This window comes from Panthera onca, chromosome A2 (genome assembly GCF_046562875.1).
Source record: "Panthera onca isolate mPanOnc1 chromosome A2, mPanOnc1 haplotype 2, whole genome shotgun sequence".
In the NCBI taxonomy this organism is placed as follows: Eukaryota; Metazoa; Chordata; class Mammalia; order Carnivora; family Felidae; genus Panthera; species Panthera onca.
The window spans coordinates 26042612-26059893 of NC_138340.1; the positions used below are offsets into that span (position 1 = coordinate 26042612).

The following is a 17282-nucleotide window of genomic DNA, read 5'->3' on the forward strand; positions in this document are numbered from 1 at the left end:
AAGTGGCCATGTACTACAGCTATAGGATTCAAGGAGGGAATGTCGATAAAATCACAGTCACGTAGCCCGTTGAGTGAGTCCGGGAAAGAATGGCTCTCGTGAACGTCGCTCATTCCATTTTGAACTCCACCTTAGTCAGTGGGTGAGTGGGAGAGCGGGGTGCCTTCTCTGAGCATCCTGCCTACCAGCACCCCCAGCTTCTCTTAGGGCAGGGCTGGCTGGTCCTTCAAACAGCCACTGCCTTTGCCACCCCGTTGGGAGAAGACCTGCTTCCCCAGCACCCACGCACGTAGCCCCAGGACCTCTGCAGCAGGGGCTGGGGGTGGAGGGTGAGCCCTCTTCCCTCTCCAGTTGCTGCTGAGAGAACCAGCTCCTCTTCCTTGAGGGGATGGAGGCAGAGCAAATGTTCTCACGTACAGTTTGCTCCTCTTTCTTTCTGGCAGGGTGTGGACCTCGGTGTAAAATTACAACTGAGAAGGCCCCCGCCCTGGGGCAAAGATGTAACTGGGGAGGACGTCAGTTCATTTTGCAAGTCCTCGTTCTCCATCTCTGTTCCCTTTGGAAACTTTCAGTCTTTGCTCTTTGATGTCCACTCGTAGCGTAATCATGACATTAACAGACATTGTCATATCATAATCACGGCGGTAGCTCTCTCACAGATACATGCTAAATGCTTTGCACACGGCTTCTCATTTGTCAGAAACCCTCCAAAGGTACATGGTTAATGTAGGTTACAGGCAACCCCAGCTCCCTGCTCTTAATCTTGACTATTGTCTTTCTTAGCCCTTCCTTAGACTTAGTATCCAGTTTAGCACTCTGTGACCTTAGGCATATGATTATTTCTCTCAGCCCCAATTTCCTTACCTGTAAAATGGAAATAATAACAACATCACCTGGGGTTGTTACAATGATTAAATGAGAAGGGGCGCCTGGGTGGCTCAGTAGGTTAGGCGTCTGACTTTGGCTCAGGTCGTGATCTCGCGGTTGGTGGGTTTGAGCCCTGCATCAGGCTCTGTGCTGGCAGCTTGGAGCCTGGAGCCTGCTTTGGATTCTGTGTTTCTCTCTCTGACCCTCCTCTGTTTGTGCTCTGTCTCTTAAAAATGAATAAATGTTAAAAAAAAAAAAAAGAAAAAGAGAAAATGGCAGTACTCAAGAAAAGGAAGTTTCTATTATTATTATTTATTTTACTGTTTTTACTGTTACGAATATTCCGACATGCTACCATAGCAGTGGACCCCAGGACACCAAGAAACCACAGAATCCAGGTTCACCTGGGACCCCTTTCACAGAGCTGTGGATCCTGAAGTGTGGAGGTGGGTTTCACACATAGGGGCAGGATTCCAAGATCAGGACCCTAGTAAGAGTGTTATGTGTCTCTAGCTTATTAACTGGTTTATTGCAATATCATGTATATCTCTATACCTGCGTTGTTCAATATGATAACCCCCAGTAGCTAAAGGCAGCTATTGAGCGTTGGCAATGTGCCGAGTCTGAATTAAGACATGCTATAAGCAGGGCACCTGGCCGGCTCCATCGGAGAAGAATGCAACTCTTGGTCTCAGGGTCGTGAGTTTGAGCCCCATGTTGGATGTAGAGATTACTTAAATAAACAACTATTTTTAAGTAAAAAAATTTTTTTAATATATATTTATTTTTGAGAGAGAGAAAGACAGAGCTTGAGTGGGGGGAGGGGCAGAAAGAGAGGGAGACACAGAATCTGAAGCAGGCTCCAGGCTCTGAGTTGTCCACACAGAGCCTGACATGGGTCTCGAACTCACGGAACTGTGAGATCGTTACCTGAGCAGAAGTCAGTCATTTAACTGATTGAACCACCCAGGCGCCCCAAATATTTTTTTTAAAAAGACATGCTGTAGGTATAAAACACATGTCAGACTTCGAAGACAGTAATATATTTAAAAATATTAATTGTATATCTGAAAATTATAACTTTTCAGATATATTGGGTAAAGTGATCAACTTGTTCTAGTTGCCACAGACATTCCTGGTTTTAGGACTGAAATGAAAGGCCTGCAACCCAAGAAACCCCTTAGTCTTGGGCAAATCAGGACAGTTGGTCATCTTATTTTTTTAAGTTTATTTATTTATTTTGAGAGAGATGGTGGAAGGGCAGAGAGAGAGAGAGAGAGAGAGAGAGAGAGAGAATCCTAAGCAGGCTCCATGCTGTCAACACAGAGCCTGATATGGGGCTCAAACCCACACAATCATGAGATCATGACCTGAGCTGAAGTCTGATGCTTAACCAACTGAGGCACTCAGGTGCCCTGAGTTGGTCATCTTATTATTGGTTAAACTATATTATTGTAAGTAATTTCACCTGTTTCTTTTAAAGTGACATTTAACTTTTAAGCGTTACTAGAAAATTAAAAATTATATTGTGGAAAAAAATTAAAATGTGGCTCTCATGATATTTTTATTAGACAGTATAAGTTCTATTAGGTCTTAAACCCCAGCCTACACCCTGCCAGGAGACAGATGTGACAGTTGCCCTCCTTCAACAAGTGGCACAGAAAACAGCAACTAAACCTTAGCATAAAATAGGTGGTGTGACTGCAAGGGCTGTAAGAGTGAGGGACTAGGGGCTCCTGGGTGGCTCGGTGGGTTAAGTATCAGACTTTGGGTCTGGTCATGATCTCACGGTTCTTGAGTTCGAGCCTTGCAACATGCTCTCTGCTGTCAGCGTTGGATCCTCTGTCCTCCTCGCCCTCTGCCCCTTCCCCGCTCTCTCTCTCTCTCTCAAAAATAAACATTAAAAAGAGAGAGAGAGAGAGAGAGAGAGAGAGAGAGAGAGAGAGTGAAGACTAAAGGACAGGCATGGATTTCCCATGTTGAAAGGAGAGATGAGAGCATTCTAGGCAGAGGGAACTGTCTGAGCAAAAACATGGAGGTGATCAGGTGAACTTTCACACACTTGCTTGGAAAGAAGAACCCCTTCCATCCCGCTGATCCGGCGACTTGTACAACGTTGAGAAGTAGACTCATAGTGCTTCAGTCTTCCACCGGTGTTTATCCTCAAGTTCAGCCAGTCTTCTCCTCGTGGGTGTCTGTGCATCTGCTGCTGTCCTGCCAGGTCTACGCTGACCTGTAGGGGTTATGGCTCTGCTTGTGTTTTCTCAGTCGGTTTATTCTGACTGGGATCTCTCGGGGCTGCAGCAGATTGGTGTCAGCATATCTGTGAGTAACGGACATAGAGGGGAGCCATGGCTTTTTACAGAGACATGCTAGGGAAAATGCAGCTAATTCCGGCTTTTTCAGGGACTGGTAGTGAGGTCTCTTAATTTTGCCTGGTTTCCAGCTACCTTTATAGAGTGCTTATTGTGTGCCAGGCACTATGCTAAGAGTTTTGCTTGCCTTATCGAAGCACCCTAGGAAGAGGTGTGTTACCTCCACTACCTAGACCAGAAGACTGGAGCTTGCAGAGGCTATTTGTTCAAGATCACAAAGCCAGAATAGCCAAAAGTCACACTCAAAGCCTGGGCTTTTTGGGGCTTTACACTCTTCCACTTTGGACAGTTCTATACCAAGAGATCAGAGAAGGCTAGGACAGAATTTAGAAAACAGGGATTGGGTATTTGTTAAATGAAGGCCTTGTCGGGCAAAACTATGAAATGTACTGGCTAAAATGCTACCTGCAGAAATGTCTACCTGAGTTGTTCAGCCCTTTTCTTTTATCAAATATTGATGAGGAGTCATCTGAAGACTTTGTGTGCTTCCTCTCCTCAGTTCTCAAGCCACTGACCTCTACCTCTACCGTGATTGCCAAGTCCCCTTCATCTCCCATGAATTGTTCCCTGGAGAACTCTTTGGTTTCTTCTGACTGGGTAGAGAGAATCACTAGACTTGTCCTGAAACAGGGTGTCTCAGCTCTGGTGAATTGTACTGGATATTTTACATGCAGAATTATTTAGTTATTTGTGTCAAGACCTGATGAAAACAATTATATGGGAAAGGGGGCCTTAGCCCCCTTTCTCCATTAGCTCCAATCTTCCCTGGCAGGGAGCAGGTGCCTTGGGGCGTGAGACACTTGCTGATAAGTTTTGATGGATGAGTTTGGGTGGAGAAAGCATGGGGAACCAGGAAACTTGGGTATGAGGGAGGCAAAGGTTACCAACACTGTCTCTAGTGATTTTGGTGCTCAGATGGTGTGAACAAAGGCAAAACCCAGACTGAGAACAGGGTTCTCAGGGGGCCTTTAAACATAGTGCAGACTTTGGAGTTAGAATCAGATTCAAGACCAGCATTGCCTAGTCCATACCAGCTGACTTCTAGCAAATCTCTTTACTTAATCACTGAAGGAGTGGAATGGTCCTTCAAATAGCTATTTTGTCCCTACTATGGGCCAGGGCCAGGTAATCCACTCTCCCCTCAACCCCCCCCCCCCCCCCCCCCCCCGGCTGTTTTGAGCATTCCAGTGAGTGAGGCAATCTGTCTGAACAAAGCACTTCAGTGTTGTATGCAAATGACTTGTTTGTATAAATGTTACAACCACAAATCTGCTGGCTTCTCCTGGGCAACCCTCAGGCTGGAAGCCCTTGACCTCCATCCTGCCCAACTCAGATTCCCCAGGAAGACCCCTGTCCCTAAACCTGGGTTATGGGTCTCTTCTTGGCCCCAGGACACTCTGTGCTTTTCTTGCACACCTGCATTCCAGTCCTGTTTGTACTGTATGCCTTGGGCAAGTCCCTTAACCTCCCAGTTAACTCTTGTCAGGTGTGGCCAATAGCCAAGGAACTGTTTAGCACAGCTCTTAGCATAGGGGCAGAGCAGGTACTCAGGAAAAGCTAGCTGCTACTTTTACAATTATTCAGCTCTTGACAGTAGAGGTCTGGCCTGAGTTTCTGCCATATCCCAGCACCTAGCGCAGGGCCTGGATGAGTACACAGCAGGTACTCAATATATGGTGTTTGTAGGCAGAATAACAGCCCCTAAAGATGTCCAAATCCTAATTTCCGGAACCTGTCAATATGACTTACATGGCAAAGAGGAATTAAGGCTGTAGATGGGATTAAGATTGCTAATCAGTTGATCTAAAAATATCCTGGGTTAACCAACTGTCCGGATGGAATCACAAGGGTCTTTAAAAGAGGAAGATGTGACTATGGAGAACCAGAGAGATGATGGTGTGAGAAAGACTCAGCCTGATGTTGCTGGCTTTGAAGATGGAGGAAGAGGCCACAGCCAAGGAATGAGGGAGGTTTCTAGGAGTTGGAAAAGGCAAGGAAACAGATTCTTCCCTAAGCCTACAGTAAGGAATGCATCCTGCCAACACCTTGATTTTAGTTCAGTGAAACCCATGAGGGATATCTAAGCTACAGAACTGCAAGATAATAAATTTGTGGCTTTTTAAAGACAAAGTTTTGGTAAGTTGCTACAGCAGCATTAGTAAACTGATATGCACTGCAAATTATTCATTTCTATTACTACTACTAAGCTGTATGTGATAGTTGATTTGTATTTTTCTCACCCATTACTGTATGAATTCCTCAAGGTCAAGGAATAAGTTTGTCTTATTTAAAAAAAATTTTTTTTAAGTTTATTTATTTATTTTGAGAGAGAAAGAGACATCCAGAGTGGGGAGGAGCAGAGAAAGGGAGAATCCCAAGCAGGTTCTGCACTAACAAAGTGGGGCTCTAACCCAAGAAACTGTGAGATCATGACCAGAGTGAAACCAAGAGTGGACGCTTAAGGACTAAGCCACCCAGGAGCCAGGGAATGTTTGTTTTATTTACCATTAGTTCTCAAGTGCTAAGAGGGCCTCCCACACAATAGGCACTCAGTAAATGCTACTGATGACACTATTATAATTCGCGTGAATTTAACTGATACAAATAGTAAAGTGTCCATTCCTTCTCCGTGTCCTCCAGTGTCTAACACTTTTGTCTGGCACACAGCAGAAGGTCAATAAAAACCTTTATTGAACCTTACCGAACCTATACGTGGATCAAGTACTACTTACTCCCCGCACTCCCCTCTCTCATGGCCCACGCCGCTGCTCCCGCCCATCCTGAACGCCCCTTACTCCGGTGACCTTCTTCTTAAGCCAATGTCTCCCCACTGGCTTCCTTTTCGCCTAGGTAGTGAGCACCGAGCACGGGGTCCCTGGACACCTTGCCGGCCGTGGGGTGCAGTGCACGTTTGGGACCGCAGGGGGCGAGCGTAGTCCGGGAACGCCCGCCGAGGGGTTGGGACGGGGCGGGGCCTCGAGGGCGGGTCGGCTCAGTGCGCAGGCGCGGGTCCAGACGCCTCGCGCGGCGAGGGGCAGGCGGCTGCAGAGCAGTCCCGGCCGCGGCTCTAGTAGCAGCGAGTTCGAGCCCCGCTCCCGCTCCGCTTCGGTTCTCGCTCCCCCGGCCCTTGGGCCTCCCGACGCCAGTCCCGGGCAGTCGCTGCGCTTTGCGCTCTCCCCGCCGCCAGGATGCCGGTAACTGAGAAGGACCTGGCGGAGGACGCGCCGTGGAAGAAGATCCAGCAGAACACCTTCACGCGTTGGTGCAACGAGCACCTCAAGTGTGTGAACAAACGCATCGGGAACCTGCAGACCGACCTGAGCGATGGGCTGCGGCTCATCGCGCTGCTCGAGGTGCTCAGCCAGAAACGCATGTACCGCAAGTACCACCAGCGGCCCACCTTCCGCCAGATGCAGCTGGAGAACGTGTCCGTGGCCCTCGAGTTCCTGGACCGTGAGAGCATCAAGCTCGTGTCCATCGGTGAGTGCCCTGGCCCAGCCGGGCGCCGAGGTGTACCCTCCCGCCCCCGCGCGTGCGCCGGGGGGAAGCCTGGGTCCCCCTGCCGCGCGCCCCTACCGCGCCCAGCAGCCGCGGGCTGGGTGTGGGCGCTGAAGCGGGGTGCGTTGTCCTCCCGGGAGAGGGGACGCAGGAGACCTAGGTCTCCTTCCCAGTGCCTTTTCCTGGGCTAGGACTTTGTGTGATGGCCTCGCTGTGCGTCCTTGGGGGGCTGTGGATCCTGGGCTTGGGTTGGGGCTGCACGGGGAGAGCTGGGGCTGTGGCATGTTTTCCGCACCCGCGGTGCCCCTGAGGGGGAGCTGAAAACCTCTGGTCCACGGTCCATAGAAGTGGGGCCCCACTCAGATGTTCCCCAAAACGCTCGCCCCGCTGCGCCCAGGCTGGTGCGCTCAGCGGCTGACGAACGGGCGGTGGCTCTGACGCCTGGCGGGAGACTTGGGGAGGGACAGTTCTCCGAGCCTGGGGCCTCTCCGCTCAGGTGGGGACGGCGACCTGTTACCCTCCCCCGCCGTCTCTGGCTTGGGTGTGGGCCCCGAGGTGGGAAGGGGAGCTGCGGGTGGGGGGGGGGGTGTCCTCCTCTCTCCCTCTGCTCCCAGCTCAGCTCTGGCTGGGTGCCTTGGGGTGAGCCAGCTCTGCCGCCGATGTGATCATTTAGGGACAGTAGTGGTATAGTAACTACTGTTTTGTAGGGAGAGCCCAAACTTGTGCGCGCTGTGTGCCAGCAGCCTTCCAAGTTCTCAGTCCTTACACAAGCTGGGAGTTGGGGTGTTCTTAGACCTACTTTACAGACAAGGAGGGGGGTCCAGAGAGTTAATCGACTTGCCCAAGGTCTTGGAAGTAGGAAGAGTCTCGCTGAGAATGGAAGGGAAACGGGTACAATGAAAGGAGACTTTGCCTTCCTCTCCTAGCCTTCCCCACACCAGGGTCTTCCTGAGAAGGGGGAGGGAGTTGGTGTCAGGTTCCGCTCCCCTCCGCTGGGAAGAGAGAATGAGGGTCAGGTCCCCGCCAGGACCTGGGGTAGTTGAAAGCTTCCAGGAAAGCCACAAGGCTGCTGAGGGCCTGGGCTGTGACTGTAGGGGGAAGGGGTGTGTAGTTATGTGGGTGCGTGTGTGCACTTTTATGTGTACAGAGGATGTAGTGTGTACACAGCGTGGATGGGCAGAGAAAGTGTGTGCACCCATAGTGTGTGTGTGTGTGTGTGTGTGTGTGTGTGTGTGTGTGTGTGTTTTCTGCCAGGTGAGGCTCTTGCTGGAGGAGCTGGCCCAGGCCTGGGTCTGGGGTCTCTTCCAGAGAAAGCCAGGCCTTATAGTGACTCCTGTGATAGGAGGAAAGGGTGGTGGGTGATGGGCTGCACGGGGTGGGTGTGGCTGCTGGGACTTTCTCCAGAGCAAAAGGGGTTCCCTCTAGGCTGAGTCTCCTCTGTCCTCTCCCTCCCCTTCCCCCACACCTGCCCTGGCAGGTAGGGCCGCTTCCTGCTTCCTGGGCCCAGGCAGCCACCCCATCAAGGGTGGCTTCTCTGCAGAGCTGTGTAACAGGCTGCCTCTTTTTTGGGGTCCCATCTCCTACAGCTGTGGAAGGAGAGCCCCAGAATTATCCTGGAACTCTCCCCTTTTCAGAAACCAGCTTTCCTTCTGGGGAATCTCAAGGCCTGGCTGAGCTCAACTGGGATCGCTTCTTCTTTGTTTTAAAAATGTGTATTTGTTTAATTAAATGGGCGAAGAAACTTAAAGTAAATCAGGAGTATCCAAACATGACATGAAATCTCTTCAAAAAAGCAAAACAAAACAAACAAACAAATGAAACCACAGCACCAGAAAATCCTGGACTGCCTAATTTACCAACTGTTTACAGAGGCTGTGCTGGCTCCGCCGTGGCTTCCCGTCACTGCCCTGAACTTGGGGGTCTCATTCTAGACTTTGTCTGGTCCCTTACATTTTCCTGTTGACCCTCATGATTTTCATTTCTGAACCCACCTAGGACATAGCATTGTCCTGACATTCCCAATTAGCCTCCCCTTCTCTGGTTGTGGACTTGTGGGCTGTTGGCAACTTCTTGCTGTGGACCTGTTCCCACCACAGACTACATTGTTTCATTTTATTTTAAAATTATTTCTTGGATCCTATTCCCCCAAGTGGCATTCCTGGGTCAGAGTGTGACCACATTTATGACTCCTATCATTGGCTGCCTAGTTGCTCTCCAGAAAGATCTCACAGTAAACAGGTTTTCCAGCCTCTGAAGACTGGAGGGAGACTTGCCAAGTGCCAGAAGTCCCATGGGGGTGATGCCTGAGGCCTCTTCTCCCTGCTCCCGGGGCTGTTCTGGGTAATGGCCCTTCAGAAGAAAGTCCCGTCCAGCTCGGACTTCAGTTCAAGTATTCACTGCTTAGGCTGTGTTGCATTGTGCTGACAAAGACCCTGGCTCCAGTTTGGTGGGACACACTAGGTGTTCTGTGTGTTCTGTTTATCACCCCATTGATCACCGCCTGGAATCCTCAAGGTTTGGTTTCCTTGTCTATGTAACCATCTGCTTCACCAAGTCACTGGGAGGGTACAAGGCTTGCCCTGGTTCTGCCTAAGTGCTTAGAAAATGGTCATTGCTGTTATTTCTGTGGTTGTTGTTAGTATTATTATCTGCACTTAAAGATGAGGAAACAGGAGTGAAGTAACTTGCGGAGATCACCCCGCTACTAAATGGTGACTGGAAGCTGGGTCTGCCCAGTTGTGAAACTGACCCTTAACTGACCTGCTTTTCAGTGTCAGAAATGAGTGAAATACAGCCCCTCTCCCCCAGCCAGAGAGCCCCGGAAACACCAGGTTTTGCAAGTCTGGGATGTTGGGGTAGCAGCTGGACACTCACGCTTTGAGCCTTGAACAAAGTCTTGAGCAAAGAGGGAATCTCAAGGCTTTAGGTGAGAGGATGAATCCTCTGAACTGGGATGAGGGTCCCATGAGATGAGTGTCACATCAGGAGGTGAGCAGAATCAGTTTGCATCTAGCATCAAGATGAACTTGTTGAGGGAATGGCTGCCCTGTGTTCACTGGGGTTTTTTTTGGGGGGGGGGCGGGGAGTCGTGGCGGCAGTGGTGGTATTTCCTGCTACTTAATGGATGGTGTTTTAGTCCATAATCTGGGAAGGTATCTTTGAATGGATACAGGGTTTTGTATACTTTGGACAACTTCCAACAATGTACATTGTTGGGAATCATAAGAGTTGTATACAGGCGCCCAGCTCTGAGACATGAGATGGTCAGAAGCTGCCAGAGGACTGGTTTTTCTGCCTAGAATTCAGGGACAGACAGTTCTGGCTGTTTATTCACATTCGTGATTTGTTGTAAGGTGGGCCCAGTCTAGGCTGCATCCAAAAGTTGAAGATTTTCTTCAGTTTCTTGGTCTGTCTTGGGCAGTTCATAGTGAGGCCTCAGCATAAATAATTCTAGTTGCCTGCCAGGAGCTGGCAGTTTTATTTACTTGTTTTTCCAAAAACCTTTCTGACGCTGGTCTGCTTAGCCAATTTGGAGAAAAAGGGGTCTCCCAGCCCAAGAATGACAATCAAGGCTGCCTGGAAGTTTGGGTGGTGTGTTTTGGTTTGATCCTTTAGAAGAAGGAATTCTTTCCTTTTCAGAGGATGCGGTCTGACCCTAATGTTTACTTAAGGTGCCTGTGCCAGGCCAGCGCCCCAGAGCAGGCAGGGTGTGTGTTCCCAAGACCTTGGGTCACCGGGCAGAGTTTCCAGGGTGGTGGGTCACCATGGCACTCAGTCCCTTTTCCTTCCTGTTGCCCTGCCCCCACCCAAATAACATACAAATACAGTAATCCTGAATTCTATTCTTTCCTGAACTACCTGGTAAACGCCAAGTGTGTCTTTTTAGGTGAAAGTAGTAGAGAATGCTTTAAAAGTAGCAAAGTTGCCTACTTTGTCAGAATTAACAAGTTCTGGGCATTTGCAACAAAGTAACACAGTGCGAGATGCGGATCTTACCTTAGTTAAGAGCAAGGATTCTTGGTTCAAATCCCACTTGCCACTAAGTAGCTGTTAAGAAACTTCGGTGCCTTGGTTTCCTTATCACCAAAATGGGAATGACAACTACCTTCTTTAAAAGGTTGTTATAAAAATTAAACAAGTTAATATTTTAAAAAATGTTTGGAACAGCACATAGTAAGTGCCGTGTGAGTGTTTACTCAATAAATAAAGTACTGGCCAGTAGTGTTCTCAACAGCCATGCTGGAGGGTTTGCACGCCTAAAGGACGTTTGAAATCAGGGCCACACTGGGGAGTCCAGCTTGGTTGGCTAGTGTCACTGCTGCTTGCTATAACAGGGCTGTGGACTGGCCTCCTTGGAAGGGAGGACCCCTGGTTATGTTGTGGCTGCCTCCGAGGCCCATTCATAGCAGCTTTGTTTCTGAGACCTGGACTGGAGCTTGGGGCGGTCATTCCATCCTTTCACCCCATGCGGGAATCTCTGGGCCAGATCACTTCCAGATGGCAGTTGGGCTCTGTGGAGCTCCTCCAGCAACGGCAGAGCCAGAGTGCCGGGCAGCAGCTGCCTTCGTTCTTGGAGAGGCTGTGCTGAAAGGAGGGCTTCTATTTGGACCCAGATTACGTCTCCTGGGCACTACCCCTCCCCTCCTTGCCGGGACCTGGTTTTGTGCTGGGGCGGGTGTACCGGGTAGTTGAGGATGGCTGCCTTGCTCCTTGGGCAACAGACGCTCAGGCTCAGAGCCTTTGGGCCTTGGCTGCAGTGGTTTCAGAGCTGGGGGTACCACGTCATCTGCTTTCTCCATAAATGGCCTCTGGGTCAGCACATAGTAGGCTATCGTAGATATAGCTGAAGGGTTCAGGGCGTGCGTCTGAAGCTATATTGCCAGGATTCTAAGCCCCACCCTGCTCCCTAACAGCTGTGCAACTCTGGTCCACTGCCTTAACCTTTCTGAGCCTCAGTTTCCCCATTTGTAAAATGGAGAATAGTTGTTCCTATCTTAGTTGCTGAGAGCGTTATATGTGACTAAGTTTATAGCATAGTGCTGGCATTATCATTAATATCAATATGCTTCTGAACCCTTAAAGTCTAGGACTTTGTCTTGTTTTCCATCTACTCTCTGGCCAGTCCTACTGCTGTCATCTGGTGTGTCAGATATTTCCTTCCCCCCAGCTTGGAACTTCTGATGCAGATGCCTCCTAAGATCCTTTCTTTCTTCCTTTCCTTATTCAGTAAATCTAGGAATGACCAACTCTGGGCCAGGCCCGGTGCTAGGGCCAGAGGGATAATCAGAGTCAAGGCCCCAACTTGCGTCCTATACTGCTCAATGCAGAGGAGGGAGTAACCAGAGAGTGTCCTTGAACCTTCAGGCACACACAAAAATCACCTGGGGACCTTGGTAAAACTGTGGGTCTGATCAGTAGGTCAGGTGAGAAGGCTGAGATTCTGTACTTCCAGCCCCTCCCAGTTGCTACTGTTGGTGGCGGTGGTAGGCCACTCTGGAGGTAGTAAAGATCTAGAGGGCAAGCCCTCTGGGGGGGGTGGTGGGGGAGAGGAGCACCTTCCCTCAGGCTGGGATGGGTAGTCTGGAGGGCTCCCTGGAGGGAGGGCCTTTAAGCTGGGGCCTATACCCTGACTAGAATTAGGCAGGTGAACAGACAGTTAGCCAAGTGAGGCACAGAGTTTGTCACACGGGGGTCAGAGGGGTGGCACAGGTGACAGGAGCTGTCTCACAAAGGGCCTTCTGAGGCAGGAGGCTGCCAGCCAGGTATCTTCCTTGAGGATGCTTGGTGTAGGGTAGGTGAACCCAGCTGAAATGGATCATCTGATCTGGGGCCCTCTTGACTGTTACTCCAGTCATTCCTGCCAGTAAAAAATTTTAATGTGCCCCTTTCTCATATATGCAAATTTATAAGCTATATTCATATATTATTGTCAGTCTGTATATTAAATATTAGTAACACTTACCTTCATTTTAGATGACAAATCCAAATATAAAATCTGATTTTTCCTGTGCTCTAATGAACTATCTTGCGCACCTTGTGGTACGTATACCCTATTTGGAGGCCCCCTGAGGGCTTGTATTTCTGCATTTCACCTCCCCCCGCCCCCCATGTTGTTGCTATTCTGCATTTAGTTTTGATGTTTGGTTATCCTCAGTTAAGGAGGTGGATCTATAATTCTGTCCCTTTCCCCCAACACGTTGAACCAAATGAATAAACCCAATGGAATGAGTCATTTCAGTCTAAATGGGTGCTATTTCCTGCTCTTATAATGATTAAAATTGCCTTTCATGACATTCTACTAGAAGCCATCCTTCATTACTGTTGTAAATCTAGTTATCCATTAAACGTGTTCAATAATCACCAGATTGGCTCGGGTTACTGTATAATAAACAACAGCACTTTCCCCTTCTGGGGCTTGGAAAGTGGCCTTGTATTTTTTAAGTGCCTTGCTCACTTTTCTTGGGAAATTGAGTCCATGTTCTAGGGAGAGAGTTTTGGGGAAAGATGATTAGAAAACCAAATGGTTCTCTTTATATACTAAAGGATAAAGCAGTACATGAGAGTAGTTATACATGGTCTAAAGGATGGAACTGTTGGGTATTTTCATTCTGTCCACTTAGTGTCATGATTTTTTTCATCCCCAAACATACTGTGCTATCCATGCAGTTGCTACCTTTCTTCCAAGAGCCTTACAGCAGTTGCCTTAAATACATTCATTTGATAAGTTGTAGATAGTTGTCATAACTCTTCTGCAAGCTGTTCAGTTATAAAAAAAAAAAAAAAATGATGGGAGTTGACTTACACCCAAACATAACTTTTACCTTCCCTGATCCCCTTTTGACCAGTCTCTGTGCAGTAGAATGTCCTTGGTTAAGATTTTCTTGTACTATAAGCAAAAAGCAGTTTGGTTTTTCACTTAGTCAGGACTGACTTTATAGGTTATAGGTCTGAATTATTTTGACAGAACATGTGACCTCCTCCTTTCCCCCATCATCAAAACCTAGCATAGGTAGAATGGATAGGTAAGGAGGACACTTGTCCTCCTCCTGCATATTCCTTGGCTTTTCCAAGGATGCACACGGATGAAGACATTTGTGTACTGAGTGTTGAGGTGTGCACATGCATCCTCTCACATAATATCTAACATTTTCCTATGGCTGCCATCTGCTAAGTATGTCCTGAGTACCTTGCCTTACTTGCTTCTAATCCTCATTATGAACCCTGCAAAGTGAGTGGCTTTGTATTTATTTCCACTTTACAGGTGAGAAAACTGAGGCTCAGATCAGCCTCCCTTCACATGCCAGGCATGATGTTTGCCTGCATTAAACTGCAAAGTATTTTTTTTTCATCTCAAAGTTTGGTTTCATACTTAAACTAGATACACTGTAGTGAGAGAATTCATGCAGCTTTAGTTCCGTCCTTTTTTTGTTTGTTTTTTTTTGTTTTGTTTTTTGTTTGAAATGCTCCTTGAGCTTGATTAATGTGAAATTGAAATTCTCTTCTACAGAACAGAACTTTTTTTTGGCCCATTGGCCATGCCTCTTCCAGTACTGTAGAGCTTTGGGGCCTTCTTTTCCGTTCTGGGGCACCTCTGCCTTTATTTGGTTCCCAGGGGCAGTGATTTCACTGCAGGTTTGCAGTGGGGACCCGCTGAAGGCTGCTTTGGGCAGCCAGGCAGGGCTTCCTTTGTGAGGCCTAGAGGCCAGAGATGAGGAGGAGGTGCCCCTGGAATTTCTCCTGGTTGCACTCCTGTGGGGCTCACGGTGCACACCACTTGCGGGGGTGGGGGGGTGGGGAGTGGTGGGGTTTGTGGAGACCTCGCTGTGCTGGGAGATCCTTGGTGACAGCCACCATTGGCACAATCGTGCCCTCTCCGAAATGACCTCACTCTCCATCCTTTCCTTTTGCCACCTTTAAACATTAACCGGCGGGAGAGTGTGTTGGGTTGTGCCTGCTGCTGAGCAGAACCTTTCTTTTCTGGCTGGCATTTCGTCTTTATCAGTCTGGCCGCCCTGGCACAAGCCGCTGCCCGCTCCCATGCCAAGCCAGCAGCTCCTGGCTCATCTTCATGGAGCCTTGCTGTGTCGCGTAGCTCCGCCAAGCTGCTCCAGAGCTGAACTTGTGTCCCCAAGGGCTTCTCCTACAGCACTCCCAAGAAAGGAAGCCGGTCTGGCAGGCCTACTCAGTGCTCAGCCTTCCCCAGAAATCGCAGGGGCTGGTTTGTTGCAAGGTCTGGGCGTTAACACAACACTCCTGTTCTCCCTCTCTGAAGGCCCTTTATGCTGGCATGAATTCCTTTTCTCATGGAGATCTGAAAGCTCTTTTGACTAAATGGGTCACCTTTCTGGGTATTTTCATAAGGCTGGTCAGCTTTTGCCATGCCAGACAACTTCTCTGGAATTTCCGTTTAGATATAACGAGAATACAGTGTGGAATTTTGGCTTTTGAGCTATAGGGAAATGGGTGGGGATTTGTGGCAGGGATATGTAAATTTGCTGCGGCCCATAAATTCAGATTTTAAGATTAAAAAAGGCACGCAGCAGTCGGCTTTCCTTCTACAAACAAGAATGGTGTTACTTTCGGCCCCCCGCTGCTTGTGACCAAGGCAGAGGCAGGCCTCCCGTGGAGGCTGGGGTCTGAAAAGATTCTCGGTTGCTAAAATCAGATTCCTTCATGTCCCCTGCCGCCCCCAAGAAAATAATCAAGTTCTTATCGTGCTGGTACTGCACTGCTTGTGTGAATCACCCTGATTCCTCTGTACCTCCCTGAAGTGATTTATCAGATATTCCAGGGAAACGGGAATTATTTGGCATCCTGCGGTCTGTTAGGAGCATGGCTGGGCCTGGGGTTTCTTTTCAAGAACAAAGTGATTGTTCCCTTGGTGGCTTAAAGCCGGCCTGAGGCAGGGGGTTGGGGATGGGGGTGGGGTACTAGGCGCCACCCTCCAGGGGACCAAAGGTGCTGAGGTCTTAGGGCTCAGGCCAGAAAAGGCCTTTGTAACTAGGCGGTTCTGTTAACTGAGCAGGGTTCTGGGTTGTGTTTATAAGACTCCTTGTCAGCGGAGGCAGAGGCTGGAAGGCCAATGGTGTCTAGCTGGTGGGATGAGGGGCCTCTCCGTGGGGCTTCCAGCCCTCCAGGAGCAGCACCCAGTCTGTTCTGAGAGGAGGAGCCTTAGGAATCTTGGCTTGCAAGCACCCAGGCAGTGGCATGTCACATTCCTTATCTGCACCAAAGGAGGCAAGCTGGCACCTGGGGAATGCCTCTCCTGTCCGGGAGTCCTTTATAGGAAATGATCCAGGTGTCACATTACGTGTCCTGTCGGGCATGCATCCCTTACCACAATTACCTCTCCTGTCCCTTGGCACTCTTGTTTGACACCTGTGGGAAGTCACATCTGAGGTGGGAGGGCTTGAGACCCTCTCCTGGACACCCACGTCTCCCCACTCACCCCATGCCCACCCCATTTCATAGCTTCCTGAGCTCTATAGATCTCCTAACTTGCCTGTTTTGCTCTCCCACTGGATCATGACTGCTGATTCAGGGGCAGGTGTTGAATCCTGTGTTCACCTCCTTGGCTCCGAGCTTGGCACCTAGTAGGAACATAATAAATAAGTTATCGGGTAAATACACAGCTTCAGGCATAGATGGGTTGAATAATAAATCTGATACATTAATTGGTTTGCAAGAGACTTGCTTTCAGAAAATGCAAAATACTTATCCTTTGGGGCCAGTAGTGAAGTGGGAATTATGTGCAGTGGACCTCGGGGTCCAGGGTCCCAGTAGAACACCTCATTTTTGGGACAGTGATGCTGAACTTAAAGAATTCAGCACTTCATAGTCCTTCTCTGAACGTCTATGATTTGCTTCAACTGTTAGAGAATAAAGCCTTTTCCTAGTGATCATGCGAGGCTTAGAAAAGGGATATAAATGGAAGCCGCTGAGAATCACTATAGTAATAGTAGCCTAGCTTCATTAATAATAATGAATATATATTGAATCCCTACCAATACCAGAAATTGTGATCAATGCTTTTCACTGATAGCTAAATGAAGCCTAATTGCAATCCTGTGGGATGTAGTTATTGTTGTAATCCCCATTATACAGATGAGGAAACTGAGGCATGCCTCAGATCAGCCACTGAATATGTGGCAGACTATGATTCAAACCCTTGTCTGAGAAATTTTAACCCTCAAAGGAAAATCATCAGCATGTCTTCAGAATTCACTTCTAAATACTTTTTTTTATATTAAAATGTTGTTTTGGGGGGTGCCTGGGTGGCTCAGTCGGCTAAGCATCTGACTCTTGATTTTGGCTCAAGTGATGATCTCAGGGTTCATGGTTCAGGCCCCGTGTCAGGCTCTGGGCTGACAGTGCGGAGCCTGCTTGGAATTCTCTCTCCCTCTCTCTCTGCCCCTCCCTCACGTGCACTCTTTCTCTCTCTCAAAATAAGTAAGTAAGCTTAAAAAAGAGTTGCATTTGTGCTTATTGTAAGAGAGTTGCAAGAACATAGAGAAATACAAAGAAAAAAACCATATCACATGT

General features: G+C 48.7%; 1 protein-coding gene across 4 annotated transcripts in view; it reads left to right on the forward strand.

Annotated features, from left to right (window-relative positions):
* The first annotated feature begins 6256 nt into the window (after positions 1–6256).
* FLNB (filamin B) overlaps positions 6257–17282 on the forward strand; it is a 142666-nt gene continuing 131640 nt past the window's right edge. For all 4 annotated transcript variants that reach the window (XM_060631394.3, XM_060631395.3, XM_060631396.3 and 1 more), the window contains exon 1: positions 6257–6722. In XM_060631394.3, coding sequence (XP_060487377.2) covers positions 6431–6722 — 292 coding nt within the window. In that variant the 5' untranslated portion in view covers positions 6257–6430. The remainder of the gene's footprint in view (positions 6723–17282) is intronic.